At 36.6% G+C, this 14,075-nt stretch overlaps 1 protein-coding gene across 2 annotated transcripts; it reads left to right on the plus strand.

Moving 5' to 3' along the window:
• Nucleotides 1-1,353: 1,353 nt before the first annotated feature.
• On the plus strand, nucleotides 1,354-10,469 carry LOC132605814 (ABC transporter B family member 11-like). 2 transcript variants are annotated; one of them, XM_060319059.1, is made up of 14 exons: nucleotides 1,354-1,788; nucleotides 3,259-3,316; nucleotides 3,733-4,189; nucleotides 4,322-4,376; nucleotides 4,471-4,646; nucleotides 5,079-5,300; nucleotides 5,837-6,075; nucleotides 6,158-6,683; nucleotides 6,803-7,076; nucleotides 7,436-8,298; nucleotides 8,638-8,904; nucleotides 9,006-9,269; nucleotides 9,372-9,668; nucleotides 9,963-10,469. In XM_060319059.1, the coding sequence occupies exons 3-14, from the start codon at nucleotides 3,854-3,856 to the stop codon at nucleotides 10,311-10,313; spliced, it is 3,870 nt and encodes a 1,289-aa protein (XP_060175042.1). In that variant the 5' UTR covers nucleotides 1,354-1,788; nucleotides 3,259-3,316; nucleotides 3,733-3,853; the 3' UTR covers nucleotides 10,314-10,469. The 2 variants fall into 2 exon arrangements, with proteins under 2 accessions (XP_060175042.1, XP_060175041.1); XM_060319058.1 differs by lacking the exon at nucleotides 3,259-3,316.
• Nucleotides 10,470-14,075: the final 3,606 nt, after the last annotated feature.

Genomic DNA, 14,075 nt, shown 5'->3' on the forward strand with positions numbered 1-14,075 from the left:
TAGTTTTTAAATATATAAATTTTATTTTTTAAAAAAATTTAAAACTTTTATGTCTGAATTCACGGTTAAAATTTAAAAGGTTAAATCTTAAAATTCCGACTATGACACATACATTGGGGATAGAGGGAGTAATACCTTTTGATTCTGTAAAAGCAGTTACTTGGAACCAATATAAAAATGTGGAAACTACATCTTATGGATAGAGGCAGTATTATAATAAAGTAACAAAAAAAAAAAAACTAATTATGGTATAAAATCTTAAGTGAACGTGACACTTTTTAGTTGGCACGAAGTTTTGGTATGGAATTTATAGTAGGTGAGTTGCGGTGTGGTATCACATGTTCGAATCTGGACTTTGATTGCTGATGCACTGTCACATTGTCTAATAAGGCAATTTCCTGGCAACAAAACACTTTTGACATTTCTCGAGAAAATAACAAATATGGTCCCTTATTTTGGTAATAGATACATTATAGTCTCTTAAGTATTATCTGTGCAGTTTTGGTCCTTTAATTTATCAAAAGAAAAGTGAGTACGTTTGGTTTAGGTCAAATATTTACCAAACACTGATTGTTAAATCTAATCGAAACTGTGAGAATAGAAAATATTTAACAAGAACTCACATTTTGAAGTATAGATTTTGCAGTTTATGTTATTTTGGTATATTTCAAAAGTCTAGTGCAGCTTTTTGAGGTGTAATTTATGTTTTTTTTTTAATTTATTTTTTGTATTTTGTGTAGATTTTTATGTTGCGATTTCTAAAATTTTGATGAAAATTTTGGTGTTTCTGGTTAGAAAATATTTTTACAGTACTCGTTAAATTTAGTCCCCTTGTTTCAATTTATATGGCACACTTTCTTTTTTATTTTGTCCCAAAAAGAATGTTACCGTTCTATATTAAGAAAATTTAAATTTTTGAAATGATTTACCGCCAGACAAATATCTAAGGGTTGTTTTGGACCACACATATTAAACTTTTTCATTTTTTTTAAACTCCGTGCCTAATCAAATTGTGCCACATGAGACAGAGGGAGTAGTAATTGGAGTTAAACATTTGATGAAAGACCAACAGTGCTCACTTTTGACAAACTTAAAAGACCAAACTTGCTTAAGTTGACACTTAAAGGACTATTTTGAACCTACTATAAAAGATAAGAGACCATTTTAGTTATTTTCTCGACATATTTTAGTCAAAGCCATACCTTGCTGTGCAAGTTGTGTTTCCATATGTACATACACAGATATTCATTCGCTTCATCCACACTCCAAGAAAAAAAGCTTACCTAAGCAATTACGTAAGTTCAGAATATACTATAGTAGTATTAAATAAAATAAAAAGTCCACCCCACATCTTGTGCTTCAAGAAAATCCATTTTCTTGTTTTCTTCAATAGTATATTACTATATAGAAAATCCATTTTCTTGATTTCTTCAATAGTATATTACTATATAGTGGTAGTCATTTTTGGTAAGTAAATTTAAAGGGAAGTCAGGCGGCAGCCTGCAGCAAAAGAAGAACATAGAGGAAACTCACTAAGTATTCATTTCTCCCAAGGAAACTCAAAACTTTACAGACATAAAGTGCATTGCCCGGAAAAAAAGGAAACTAAAACAAATAGTTGGTAGGTCCCAAAAAACCTTAACAACCAATGTCAGTCTGTCAATCATAAGGAGAAAGAAAAGAAGATTGAAGTTGATCCACCAAGGGCAAAATTGTTTATAGAGAAGTGGACATATATATTGTATACTCATTTCTGTATAAGCAGGCTAGCAGAATCTGCTGTTTCAGGTAGTTTGCATGACTTTTTCCTATTTGCTTTACATACTTAGATTCTTGATATGTTTTACCTGAGGTCTATTGGAAACGGTCTGTCTCCCTTCATGAGATAGGGGTGAGGCGGGGTATACACCACCCCTCACCAAGACCCTATTTGTGGCCAGTGGCGGAGCTAGAATTTTTATTAAGGGGTTCAAAATCTGCTATATATATAAAAAATAATTTTAACCTGTGTTTCGGATGAACCCTCTAGTCCCTTACAGTAGGTATGTTGTTGTTGATGATGATGATCAAATTAAGGAGATAATTCTGATTTGTTAGGATGTTCTGTCTGCTTTGTTAGGTGTCATTTTGTCATTTTCATCCTTTAGTATCAAGCATTTTGTTTTGTTAGAATGCTCTGTTTGTTTTGTTAGTTTTTTTTATCTTTGAAGGTTTGATTGATTGTTCAATTAGTGTTATGTCAGCAAACTAATGTGCACCTTCTCAAAAACAAAACAAAATAGAAGAGAAAGAAAAGGCATATTTATGAAATCTCCATAAATGCATTTGGAGTTTCTATTTTTCAGATTTTTACTTTTGTTGCTTCATTTAATGAAAAAGCTATAGTTTTGGGATTTTCATAATAATTTTAGGGGATTATGCATCCAATTGCTATTTTTTTTGTTGGGGGTCAATTTTGTCATTTTCATCCGGGTTTGAAATTTTTTCATTACTACTACTATTTATGTGTTCTTTCATGAATGAAATTTCCTGCCAATTCAAAAACTGAATTTTGTTAACTTAGATATTGCATTATCAGTGTTTGAATATTTTGAAATTTGAAGTATGCGCGCAATAACAATATTTTGATTGCTTCATAAACTACTGTTGTTTCTTTTACTTTGGTTATCTTTACTATTTTTGATCGCAATACTTTTCATTCTTCAATATTTTCATCATAGCAATTTTACTCTTATTTTTCCAAACCTGTTTCGAAAAACACCTTTTCTTGAGCTGAGCGTCTATCGGAAATTTCCTTTTTACGGTTTTACCCCACAAAGTATGTCGTTGTTGATAAGTTAGCCGACAATTAATAGTAATAGAGGTCGAAAAGTTAATGAAAATTATTGTGGAAGTTGGGTTTCTGATCTTGAAAAAATTTATTCTTGTTCATGACTAAGTGTCTATAATTACATTTCTGTTAAATAAAATGCTTGATATTTATCCATCTTATTCTCATATTTCTTACCTCTTATGTGCATTTATTCTTGACATTTGATATGGTGAATAAGATTAAATAAGAAAGGAAGTTGTTGGTACTTGTTTCATTCTGAGTTCAATTATAACTACACAGTGAATGACAAATCAATTTGATTGAGATAAGCACAAGTTGATTAAAATTAAATTGTAATTACATGTGAGATATGAAACACATATAGATAATGTAGAAGTTGAAATGTAGAACCTTTGATATGGATTTTGATGCCCTTAATTTTGCAGTTGGATGAGAGCAAGTTGATATTGATGAGCAGATTATGAAGTTGAAAATAAAATCAGAGTGAGTTGCATGATGGTTCAATTATAGGAAATAAAGAGAGTAGACTAAATCAAATAATGTTTAGAAATACTTTAAGAAACTACTCTAATTTAATAGCGATTGAATAATATAGGGGGATTTTTGACTGATTTATGACCAGAATGATCTTATCCTATGTTTATTTCTTGGTATTCTAGGAAGTTAATGGAATGGGGAGTATCTTCTTTCATTAATTCCTTATAGATTAAGCTTTTTTTCCTGATTGAATGAGCTTTATTTGTCCGATATTATGTATAAATATCATCCTTTTTTAGATAGATACCTTGTCATGTTATAATCCACAGTCCAGACTCCAGATAATTGATCAGTACTCGTTTGTTGCTTTCTTCCCTTCTGTGTTTCTATTGTGCTTTTAGTAAAATGCTACTCTTTTTCAGGTCTGAGTAATAGCCTGCGAGCGGAAATTATATGCTAGTGTAATTGGGATTCAAGGTGTTGTGACAACTAAAATTACTCTTAACATTGGAAGCATAGGCACAGCTCGCGCAGGTTCTTGATATGGCTGAAAGGAACGGTTTGAATGGAAATACAGGACTCAATGAGGCCTCCTCGTCATCAGGAGTGCAAACTCTGGCTGATACAAATTCTGAAAACAATACAGGCCAACAGCAAGATTCAGACAAGACCAAACAAACGGAGAGCACAAATACAGTTCCCTTTTACAAGCTCTTCTCCTTTGCTGATTCCACTGATATCGTTTTGATGATCATTGGAACAATTGCAGCAATCGGCAACGGGTTGTCCCTTCCCATTATGACAATTCTTTTTGGAGAATTGACCGACTCATTCGGACAAAACCAAAATAACAAAGATATTCTTCGGATAGTCTCCAAGGTAATAGACTTTGCCTTTTAACCGTATGCTTTCATGAACATTTTCCAAATACTATCACTCCTTATTTGATCTTTTATAGACTTAGCACCCTTCTGAAAATGAGATCTTCTAAATCTGTCTAATTTCATGTAGGTCTCACTGAAATTTGTCTACTTAGCTTTGGGATGCGGGGCAGCTGCATTTCTTCGTAAGTTACTCATTCTGATGAGCGTTCTGCCTTACTTAAGCATAGGCAATTTTGAATTATTATTGAAGTTTAAATTAATATGGATTTTGTTCAGAGGTTTCTTGTTGGATGATATCCGGTGAAAGACAGGCTGCTCGAATAAGGAGTCTCTATCTGAAAACTATTTTGCAACAAGATATTGCTTTCTATGATAAGGAAACAAATACGGGAGAGGTGGTTGGGAGGATGTCTGGTGACACTGTTCTTATACAAGATGCAATGGGCGAGAAGGTATGTACTGCTGAAAAGAAACACTATGGACCATTTGGCCATAAAAGTATTCACTTTTTTCCGGAATAATTATTCACTTTATCTGGAAAATCAGCTTTTGGCCATGAAAATTTCAAATCCAACTTGAAGTTGTATTTCAAATTTGGAAAACGGCTTATAACCTGTTTTCCAACTCACTTTTCACTTTTGAAGTTGTATTTCAAAACATGAACATGTTTGTGGTTAAAACATTCTTCCAAATATTCTTTGCAAAAAGTATAACCAAACGCAACTCCATCTTCAACTCCAACTTCATAAATTCCAATAAAGTGAAAAATATCTGGAATCTATCGTCAAGCGCCTATTACATAATTCACTTTCTGCATAAAAGATCCTTTGTGACGATAGAATTGTGCTTTCTATACTTGATGCTATTTCCTCAACTGTGGGCAGGTAGGGAAATTTGTACAGCTGATATCAACATTCGTTGGGGGCTTTGTCATTGCATTTACCAAAGGCTGGCTTCTCACGCTTGTCATGTTATCTGCCATTCCTCCACTTGTCATATCTGGTGCAGCAATGTCCCTCGTCCTATCAAGGATGGCGTCCACTGGACAAGATGCTTATGCCAAGGCTGCAACGGTGGTTGAACAGACAATTGGCTCCATTAGAACGGTATGTCATAAGTTTAAATTAGGGATAATTACATTTTTGGACCGCTTTAAGACATAATAGCCTGTTAAATGTATATGTTTTGTATATTAACCATAAATATACATCTCATATACACACAATGGTCTTGGTCTTGGTCACTACCCAGTGTAATCCCACAATAGTGGGGTCTGGGGAGGGTAAGATGTACGCAGCCTTACCCCTACCTGGGTAGGGAGGCTGTTTCCGATTGACCCTCGGCAACCCTCCTCCTTTATCCGGGCTTGGGACCGGCAATGTGAGCGAGCTCACACATCTCATATACACACAATATACACATAATATACATAACCAGCGTACAGATTTTGTATATTTTGGCAAGAGCTTGTAATTAATTTTGGCTGATGGGCCAAAAATCAATAAATCCCTTTAAATTATTGGGATGCCCATGCTTATTTTCATGTTCTGATGATATTTGTACCGGAGTAAAGCCATCTGTGTTTCACTTTCTTCTCAGAAAATCACCAATATGATATGTATCTTATTTGTTTCCTCCTCAGGTTGCATCATTTACAGGGGAGAAGCAAGCTGTAGCCAACTATAACAAATCCCTAATTAAAGCTTACAAGTCAGGTGCAAATGAAGGGCTGGCAACTGGATTAGGTCTCGGGTCACTTTTTGCTATTATATACTGCAGCTATGCTTTGGCTATCTGGTATGGCTCAAGGCTCATCTTGGAAAAAGGATATACTGGTGGTCAAGTTCTCAATGTAATTATTGCTGTGTTAACTGCTTCCATGTGAGTACTTTTTTGAACTAGTAAATTACAGGATTTTCTAAGCTTTTAATTCATGCGATATGATTAAATATTTCTATGTCAGGTCCCTGGGACAGGCATCTCCGTGTATGTCGGCATTCGCTGCAGGTCAAGCTGCAGCTTTCAAGATGTTTGAAACCATAAAGAGAAAGCCAGATATAGATGCTTATGATACCAATGGAAAAACATTGGACGACATCCGTGGAGATATTGAATTGAATGATGTGCATTTCAGTTACCCAGCCAGACCTGATGAGCAAATATTCGGTGGATTTTCACTATTTGTAGCAAGTGGCACAACTGCAGCTTTGGTTGGGCAAAGCGGAAGTGGGAAGTCAACAGTCATAAGTCTGATAGAAAGATTTTATGATCCTCAATCTGGTCAAGTTTTGATTGATGGAATTAATCTCAAGGACTTCCAGCTTAAGTGGATCAGGGGAAAGATCGGTCTTGTGAGCCAAGAACCCGTGCTTTTCACAGCGAGCATTAAGGAAAATATTGTGTATGGCAAGCATGATGCTACTGCTGAAGAAATCAAAGCTGCAGTTGAGTTAGCAAATGCCGCAAAGTTCATAGATAAACTACCGCAGGTTTTTTTTGGAACTTAGTCTCGTCATTTTTCAAAAGTATCTGCTGCTTCTTTCAGCTTTCTTTTTGTCTTAAAATGATGTGTATCATTTACCGTTTACATGAAAACTTCTTTGTTTAGGGTCTAGACACCATGGTCGGAGAACATGGAACTCAACTTTCTGGTGGGCAAAAGCAAAGAATTGCCATTGCAAGAGCTATTTTAAAAGATCCACGGATATTACTATTAGATGAAGCAACAAGTGCATTAGATGCAGAATCTGAGAGAGTTGTACAAGAAGCATTGGATAGAATTATGATCAACAGAACAACCATCGTAGTTGCACATCGATTGAGCACAATAAGGAATGCTGATACGATTGCAGTCATTCATCGAGGAAAAGTTGTTGAAAAAGGTATTGGACCATATAGACTTAGTTAGATAGGCTATCTCTGAACATCAATATTAATTTCACTATTATTCTGTTCAACAACGTATACTAATCCAGAATGTTATAGTAGTCTGTTAAGCATATTAAATGACAAATACATGACGTCCGAGTTCAGACACATCCAAACATGAACCAAGAACTTTGTCTTTAGTATTATTTGTGTGTGTTGTGTGAATCACTAGAGACTCTTATGAAGCTAATGCTTGTTTCTTGATCTGTTAAGTCTTTCCTAGCAGAGCTATAAAGGACACCTCCACTGAGAGTTTCTTTTCCGTTAAAATACACAAACTTTCTCTTTAACATCATTGCTGTGGACTGTTCAGGCACACATAGCGAACTGCTCAAGGATCCTGAGGGAGCGTACTCTCAGCTGATATGCTTACAAGAAGTGAACAAAGAAACAGAAAAATCAGGCTTAGATGAGAGGGACGGATTAGATAAGTCTATGTCAAGTAAAAGAATGTCACTATTACGATCAGTCAGTCAGAGTTCATCTGGCATAGGAAATAGCGGCCGCCACTCACTCCCCATGTCATTTGGTTTACCTACTGGAGTTAGTGTACCTGAAACAGAAAACGCAGACACCCAGGAAGTATCTGAAAAGCCATTAAAGGTTCCCCTTCGTCGCCTAGCCTATCTCAATAAGCCTGAGATACCCGTGATTATCATTGGAACTGTGGCTGCAATTATTAATGGTGCTATACTTCCAATTTTCGGCATCTTATTCTCTAGCGTGATCAAAACGTTTTACGAGCCACCACATGAACTAAGGAAGGACTCAAAGTTTTGGGCTCTCATGTTTGTTCTTCTTGCAGCTGTAACTTTAATTGCATTTCCTGCAAGGACATACCTTTTCAGTATAGCTGGTTGTAAGTTGATAAGAAGAATTAGATCAATGTGCTTTGAGAAAGTGGTCCACATGGAGGTAGGATGGTTTGATGAATCTGATCACTCCACTGGAATGATTGGGTCTAGGCTTTCTGCCGATGCAGCCACAGTCCGTGCTTTAGTAGGAGATGCACTTGCTCAAATGGTCCAAGATAGTGCAACAGCAATTGTTGGTTTAGTTATTGCTTTTGAAGCGAGTTGGCAGTTGGCTCTTATCATCCTTGCTATGATACCTCTAATTGGAGTGAATGGATATATTCAAATCAAGTTCATGACAGGATTCAGTGCAGATGCAAAGGTTAATTTGTCTCAATCCTTATTACTATACAGCTTACATAATAATGAATGAAGTTGCTGGTAACATTAAAGAATATGGATAATCGAGTCTTAAACTTGAAAGTTTTTTCTCAAACATCAGTCAAATCACTACATTAGCCAGCTATAAATCTTTTTAACCTTCAGATGGTGTCTGAATCCTTGTTATATTGCTTACATAATAGTGAATGAAGTTGCTGGTAATATTAAAAAAAAATCTCAAACATCAGGAAAATCACTACATTAGCCAATCTACAAATCTTTTTAGTCTTCAGATGGTTCTTTCGGTGATAATGTTACTGATTAATCGTACTTTTTACAGAAGATGTATGAGAAAGCAAGTCAAGTTGCGAACGATGCTGTTGGAGGTATAAGAACTGTTGCGTCATTTTGTGCAGAAGAGAAGGTGATGGAAATGTACAGAAGAAAGTGTGAAGGTCCATTGAAGGCGGGAATAAAGCAAGGTTTGATTAGCGGGATAGGGTTTGGTGTATCATTTAGTTTGCTGTTTCTTGTATATGCAACCAGTTTTTACGCGGGAGCTCGTCTTGTTCAGGATGGCAAAATCACTTTCTCAGACGTTTTCCGTGTATGCATGCACAATACCCCCTGTTACATTTTTCTTTCTTTTTTTAACGATTTTAGTTACGTCTGTTATGAGGCTAATTTTGAGTATTTGCAACCTGGCAGGTTTTCTTTGCTCTGACGATGGCAGCTATAGGCATTTCCCAGTCAAGCTCATTGGCTCCAGATTCAAGCAAGGCGAAGATTGCCGCTGCTTCCATATTTGCTATTCTAGACAGGAAATCAAAAATAGATCCCAGTGATGATTCTGGTATGACATTGGACACTGTGAAGGGAGATATTGAGCTGCAGCACGTAAGCTTTAAGTATCCAACGAGGCCAGATGTTCAAATTTTAAGAGACCTTTGCTTGACCATTCGCAGTGGAAAGGTGAATTTACTGTTTGATATAAGTTTTTCCAGGACCAAGTAAGAGTTTGCCTTACTGGTTAATTAATTCATTGGTTAACTTTGTTATGAATTGAAATTTCAGACAGTTGCTTTGGTTGGGGAAAGCGGATGTGGAAAGTCAACCGTGATATCTTTGCTGCAAAGGTTTTATGATCCTGATGCAGGCCAGATATCGTTGGACGGAATAGAGATTCAGAAGTTCCAGGTAAAATGGCTAAGGCAGCAAATGGGGCTTGTAAGCCAAGAACCAGTGTTGTTCAACGATACAATCCGGGCCAATATTGCATATGGAAAGGACGAAGGAAATGCAACTGAAGCAGAAATTATAGCAGCAGCAGAATTAGCAAACGCGCACAAGTTCATCAGTGGTTTGCAACAGGTTGGTTTGGATATTATTTATACTTTAATGATTAATTCTCCATGCATGCATATTGTCAATGGAACCGATTGATAAGCGAGCTTACATATAATAAGTATAGTCAAACCTCTCTATAACAGCATCGTTTTCTCCGATTTATTTTTGCTGATATAGTGAAATGCTGTTATAGAGAACATATAATATAACATAACATGAAAGATCGATTCCATAGAAAACATGATTGTTATAGTGAAGTGCTATTATATATGGATGTTGTTATAGAGAGGTCTGACTGTGATAACTTCATGAATATAGGGTTATGATACGACAGTGGGAGAGCGAGGAGCTCAGCTGTCAGGCGGGCAAAAGCAACGAGTGGCTATAGCGAGGGCCATAGTGAAAAATCCGAAAATCCTACTATTGGATGAGGCGACAAGCGCATTGGATGCAGAATCAGAGAGAATAGTTCAAGATGCACTTGACCGGGTGGTGGTAAATCGTACAACCGTGGTGGTAGCACATAGATTATCCACCATCAAAGGAGCAGATGTAATTGCTGTGGTAAAAAATGGTGTTATTGTGGAGAAAGGGAAGCATGAGACTCTTATCAATATCAAAGATGGATTTTATTCCTCTTTGGTTGCTCTCCACACCAGAGCATCCTAGTTCTACAACTCCTTTTACTTAATTAGTAGTACTATTATTGGATTCATTTTTTGAGAGGAGCAAGTTAATGTCATCATGTGTTCTGCCTTGTTACTTATATATTATTTCATGTTTGATCTAGAAATATGAAAATTGGTAATTCAACAGTCACAAAAATCAGATGCAGCATTTTAACAATATATTTTCATTACTAAGATTACACTCTTATAAACTTTTAAATTTTTTTCTCAAAATCATACTTAGGGTGCTATTTCCTTCAGAGAATGACAAACATCTCAAATCTAAACTATAGTGGAGTGTACGCCACTTCTTGACAGTTTGTCTTTAGACTTGCATGGTCCCTCATAATGTTGACAATACAATTTAGCAATCAAGGTACCGTTATCATGCTTTTTGAACGGCATAAAGTAACACAAAATTCAAATTATGACATAATAACAACTTTCTCCCGTTCTACCATCTCTTTCATTTGTTAGATGGATCAAAGTAGGTAAGAAACACAAAATTCAGACTATGACATAATAACAACTTTCTCCCGTTCTACCATCTCTTTCATTTGTTAGATGGATCAAAGTAGGTAAGAAACACAAAACCAAAAATCATCATGAATTTTAGGGACATGCTTGTTTAGTTTTAATCCTACTAGTCGAACAGTGAGTGGCCTGCATTGAGTAGGAATAAGGCAATATTCTCTATAAGTATAGGAGGTCCGGGAGGAATAGCCTCGGACACTGGCCTCAAGTGCCTCGGGCACCAAGTCGGAAGTGCCATGGGTAGTAGGCCGCATGTGTCATGGGTACTAGGTAAATCTCGAGTCAATACCAGGGGTGGCTCGACCATAAGGCCAAGAAAGCAATTGCTTAAGGCTCCAATTTTTTAGGGGCCCATTTTTTCTTTAAAGATGTATTTTATATATAAACTATTACTTCAACCGAAAGAAGCTTTTCAAAATTAAAATTGATGAAATCTCATCTAAGATCAATAGCGTCTCAAGAGAGATTAAATGAATTAGCTATATTAACAATTGAATAGGAATTATTAGAACAAATCGGTTATAAAATAGTAATTAATGACTTCGCATCTAAAAAAGTTAGAACAGTACATTGTAAATAAAAATATATATGAAGATCTTTTCGTTCCTTCTTTCCAAACTGTTTTATCATGCTTTATTTAGTATTTTATCATGGCTTTTTTACTTATGTTATCTCTTTTTCCTGATTGCGTTGATTTGCTTTTCTCTGAGCTGACAGTCTGCTTACACTCTACCCTTCTGTCACGACCCAGCCCCGTGGGCCGCGACTGGTGCCCTACTTGGACACCCAGACAGACAAACATATCAAATCGTAACACACTTATCCAAATCAAATCACAAACAGATAGCATATACGGCCATAATTACTATATGCCGTCTCAAACTATATCAAACTGTTCAAACACATCTCAACGCAACCGTATGCAGATATATATGTACGCCGACAAGGCTTTATTTCAGATTTAGGTAATTTCCAGAAACATTTTGGCAGAGTTTCCTTTGTTTTACGGACTATCCAATATACCCTGCACGCAGAAAATACCAACAAAAGCCACACAGGGCTAACCAAGCAATATATAAACATATGCGGACCGGCCGCCTCGGCGTATAGGATCGCCCAAACAACATATGCGGACCGGCCGCCTCGGCGTATGGGATCGCCCAAACGACATGTACATACATCCATACAGAAAGACCCTAACCCACAAACATGTCCACAGACCTCTAAACAGACCGACAGAATCATATGACGGGACAGGGCCCCGCCGTACCCCTGAACAAATACATATATACATAGCGAACAAATGTATACCAAAATGTGTGCTCTGAAATGAGAAGAGCACTCCAAACAGCAGAAGAGGATGTCCTAAATGGGTAGATCACCAAACTGTGCGTCTGTACCTGCGGGCATGAAACGCAGCCCCCCCCCCCCCCCCCGAAGAAAGGGGGGTCAGTACGAAATATGTACTGAGTATGCAAAGCAGAATATACAGAAAACAAACCTGAGACATAAACGAAGCAGAAGTGCCGAACATAAGTACAAATCCAATCATATCAAAATGTTTAGTTTCAAACATGTAAGTCATGCATAGGGTACAGAAGAATATGGTCGCCCTCCCGTCGATGGCGCCATAACACAGCATAACACCAGAAAGTTTCAAATCTCCGTATCCCCGTCACATATCACATCACAACATAACGCCATACACAGCATAACACCAAATATATGTGGAACCCGACCCTCATTAGCGAGTAGCTCGGAGAACCATAACACAGCATAACTTCGGAGTATATCAAAGTGCGCACGATAACAGAACCGGCCCGGGAACCGGCGAAAGATATAACAGAACGCACGAGTAGAGTCGTGAGTAGTCATATGCATAAAATCATTATCATAAATTCAAACATAAGTAAAAATGATCATATTTGAAAATCGAAATAATAGTCTTAACAAATTCTTTCAAAAGTTTCCAAATTTCATAAAGGAAAGTCGCGGGACCCACGGGTGGGTATTTACCCGAGTCGGGCCCGCCTATAGAAAACATACATATCATATGTCATATAGACTTCTACAAAAATATTTGAGTAATCCGAGCATATTTGTGAAAGGTATGGCATTCCAAAAATTACGAACTTCTTTAAAGTGAACCCTTTTTATGCAAAATTCGGAAAACGATTATTTCAAAGACATAAGGGTTCATATTTCATCAAATCATACATAAGAGTGCCAAAGAACATATACGAATCAAAACATGCTCGGATTTCGGATTTGGAATTTCCTTAAGGCTCTAATTTAGCCTATGTAAAACTAAGACATGCCAAAAAGAAAGGAGGTTACTTTACATACCTCGTACGCACTCCAAGCTAGCCGATCTAAAGTTAATCCCAATCTACGCCTCGGGCTCCTCAAGGTCTACAAATATGCCAACGAATATCCAATATTAACCATAGGCACTTAAGCAATTATTCATTCCAAACTAACTCTAAATCCTATGGAAAATTCGGCAGCATTTCCCCTGTAAATAGGCCATCCCGAGAATTTAACTCGCTCAAAATCAACAACAACAACCACAATAACCAACCTAGCAACTCCAATAACCAATCCGAAAGACAATATTACATTAATACTCTCTTTTTCATCATTCGACAACTTTCCAAATATTCAATTAATGGCTTACCTTCAAGCCAACATCAACGCCTATACATTCAAATACTAACCCAAACCCATACTAACAACATTCAAGAACATTCTAAACAATTCACATAATATTTCCAACGATCCAACAATTTCTCCAAATTGGGCCGAAAACAGCTCCAAAACCGAGAGCAGCCCCTTTACCACATTCCTCATTTTCAAGTCATGATTTGTATCAACAATCTACACTATAACGATATAATTCTCATAAATATAAAGATTGCATTAATTTCACAAAATTCTCCAAATCAGTCCGCAATATTCACCATATCAATTTGGGACATTAAACTCTCATTTCCAAACTAGAATTCATAACGACGACAACTAAAACACTAAGCGATATTGATTCATCCTTTGCCAAACATTGGGGCTATACACGGCCACACTACACACATATACATATATTAATGATTTTTATTCTCTTCTCCACTCTACAACAATCAAACATGCTACAATTTGTTTTTTTATTCATTAACCCAATCACACCCCCATTTACACGGCTAACTCCCCAAGCACACAACCCACTTCCAACATA

This window comes from Lycium barbarum, chromosome 8 (genome assembly GCF_019175385.1).
Source record: "Lycium barbarum isolate Lr01 chromosome 8, ASM1917538v2, whole genome shotgun sequence".
Classification (NCBI taxonomy): Eukaryota; Viridiplantae; Streptophyta; class Magnoliopsida; order Solanales; family Solanaceae; genus Lycium; species Lycium barbarum.

What these genes read in the sequence shown, in the direction of transcription:
- LOC132605814 (XM_060319059.1), top strand. Translation starts at nt 3,854, where the DNA reads ATGGCTGAAAGGAACGGTTTGAATGGAAATACAGGACTCAATGAGGCC. An exon ending in GCTGTGTTAACTGCTTCCAT is followed by an intron (nt 6,076 to 6,157) that starts GTGAGTACTTTT and finishes TTTCTATGTCAG; the next exon opens with GTCCCTGGGACAGGCATCTC. An exon ending in TGACCATTCGCAGTGGAAAG is followed by an intron (nt 9,270 to 9,371) that starts GTGAATTTACTG and finishes TTGAAATTTCAG; the next exon opens with ACAGTTGCTTTGGTTGGGGA.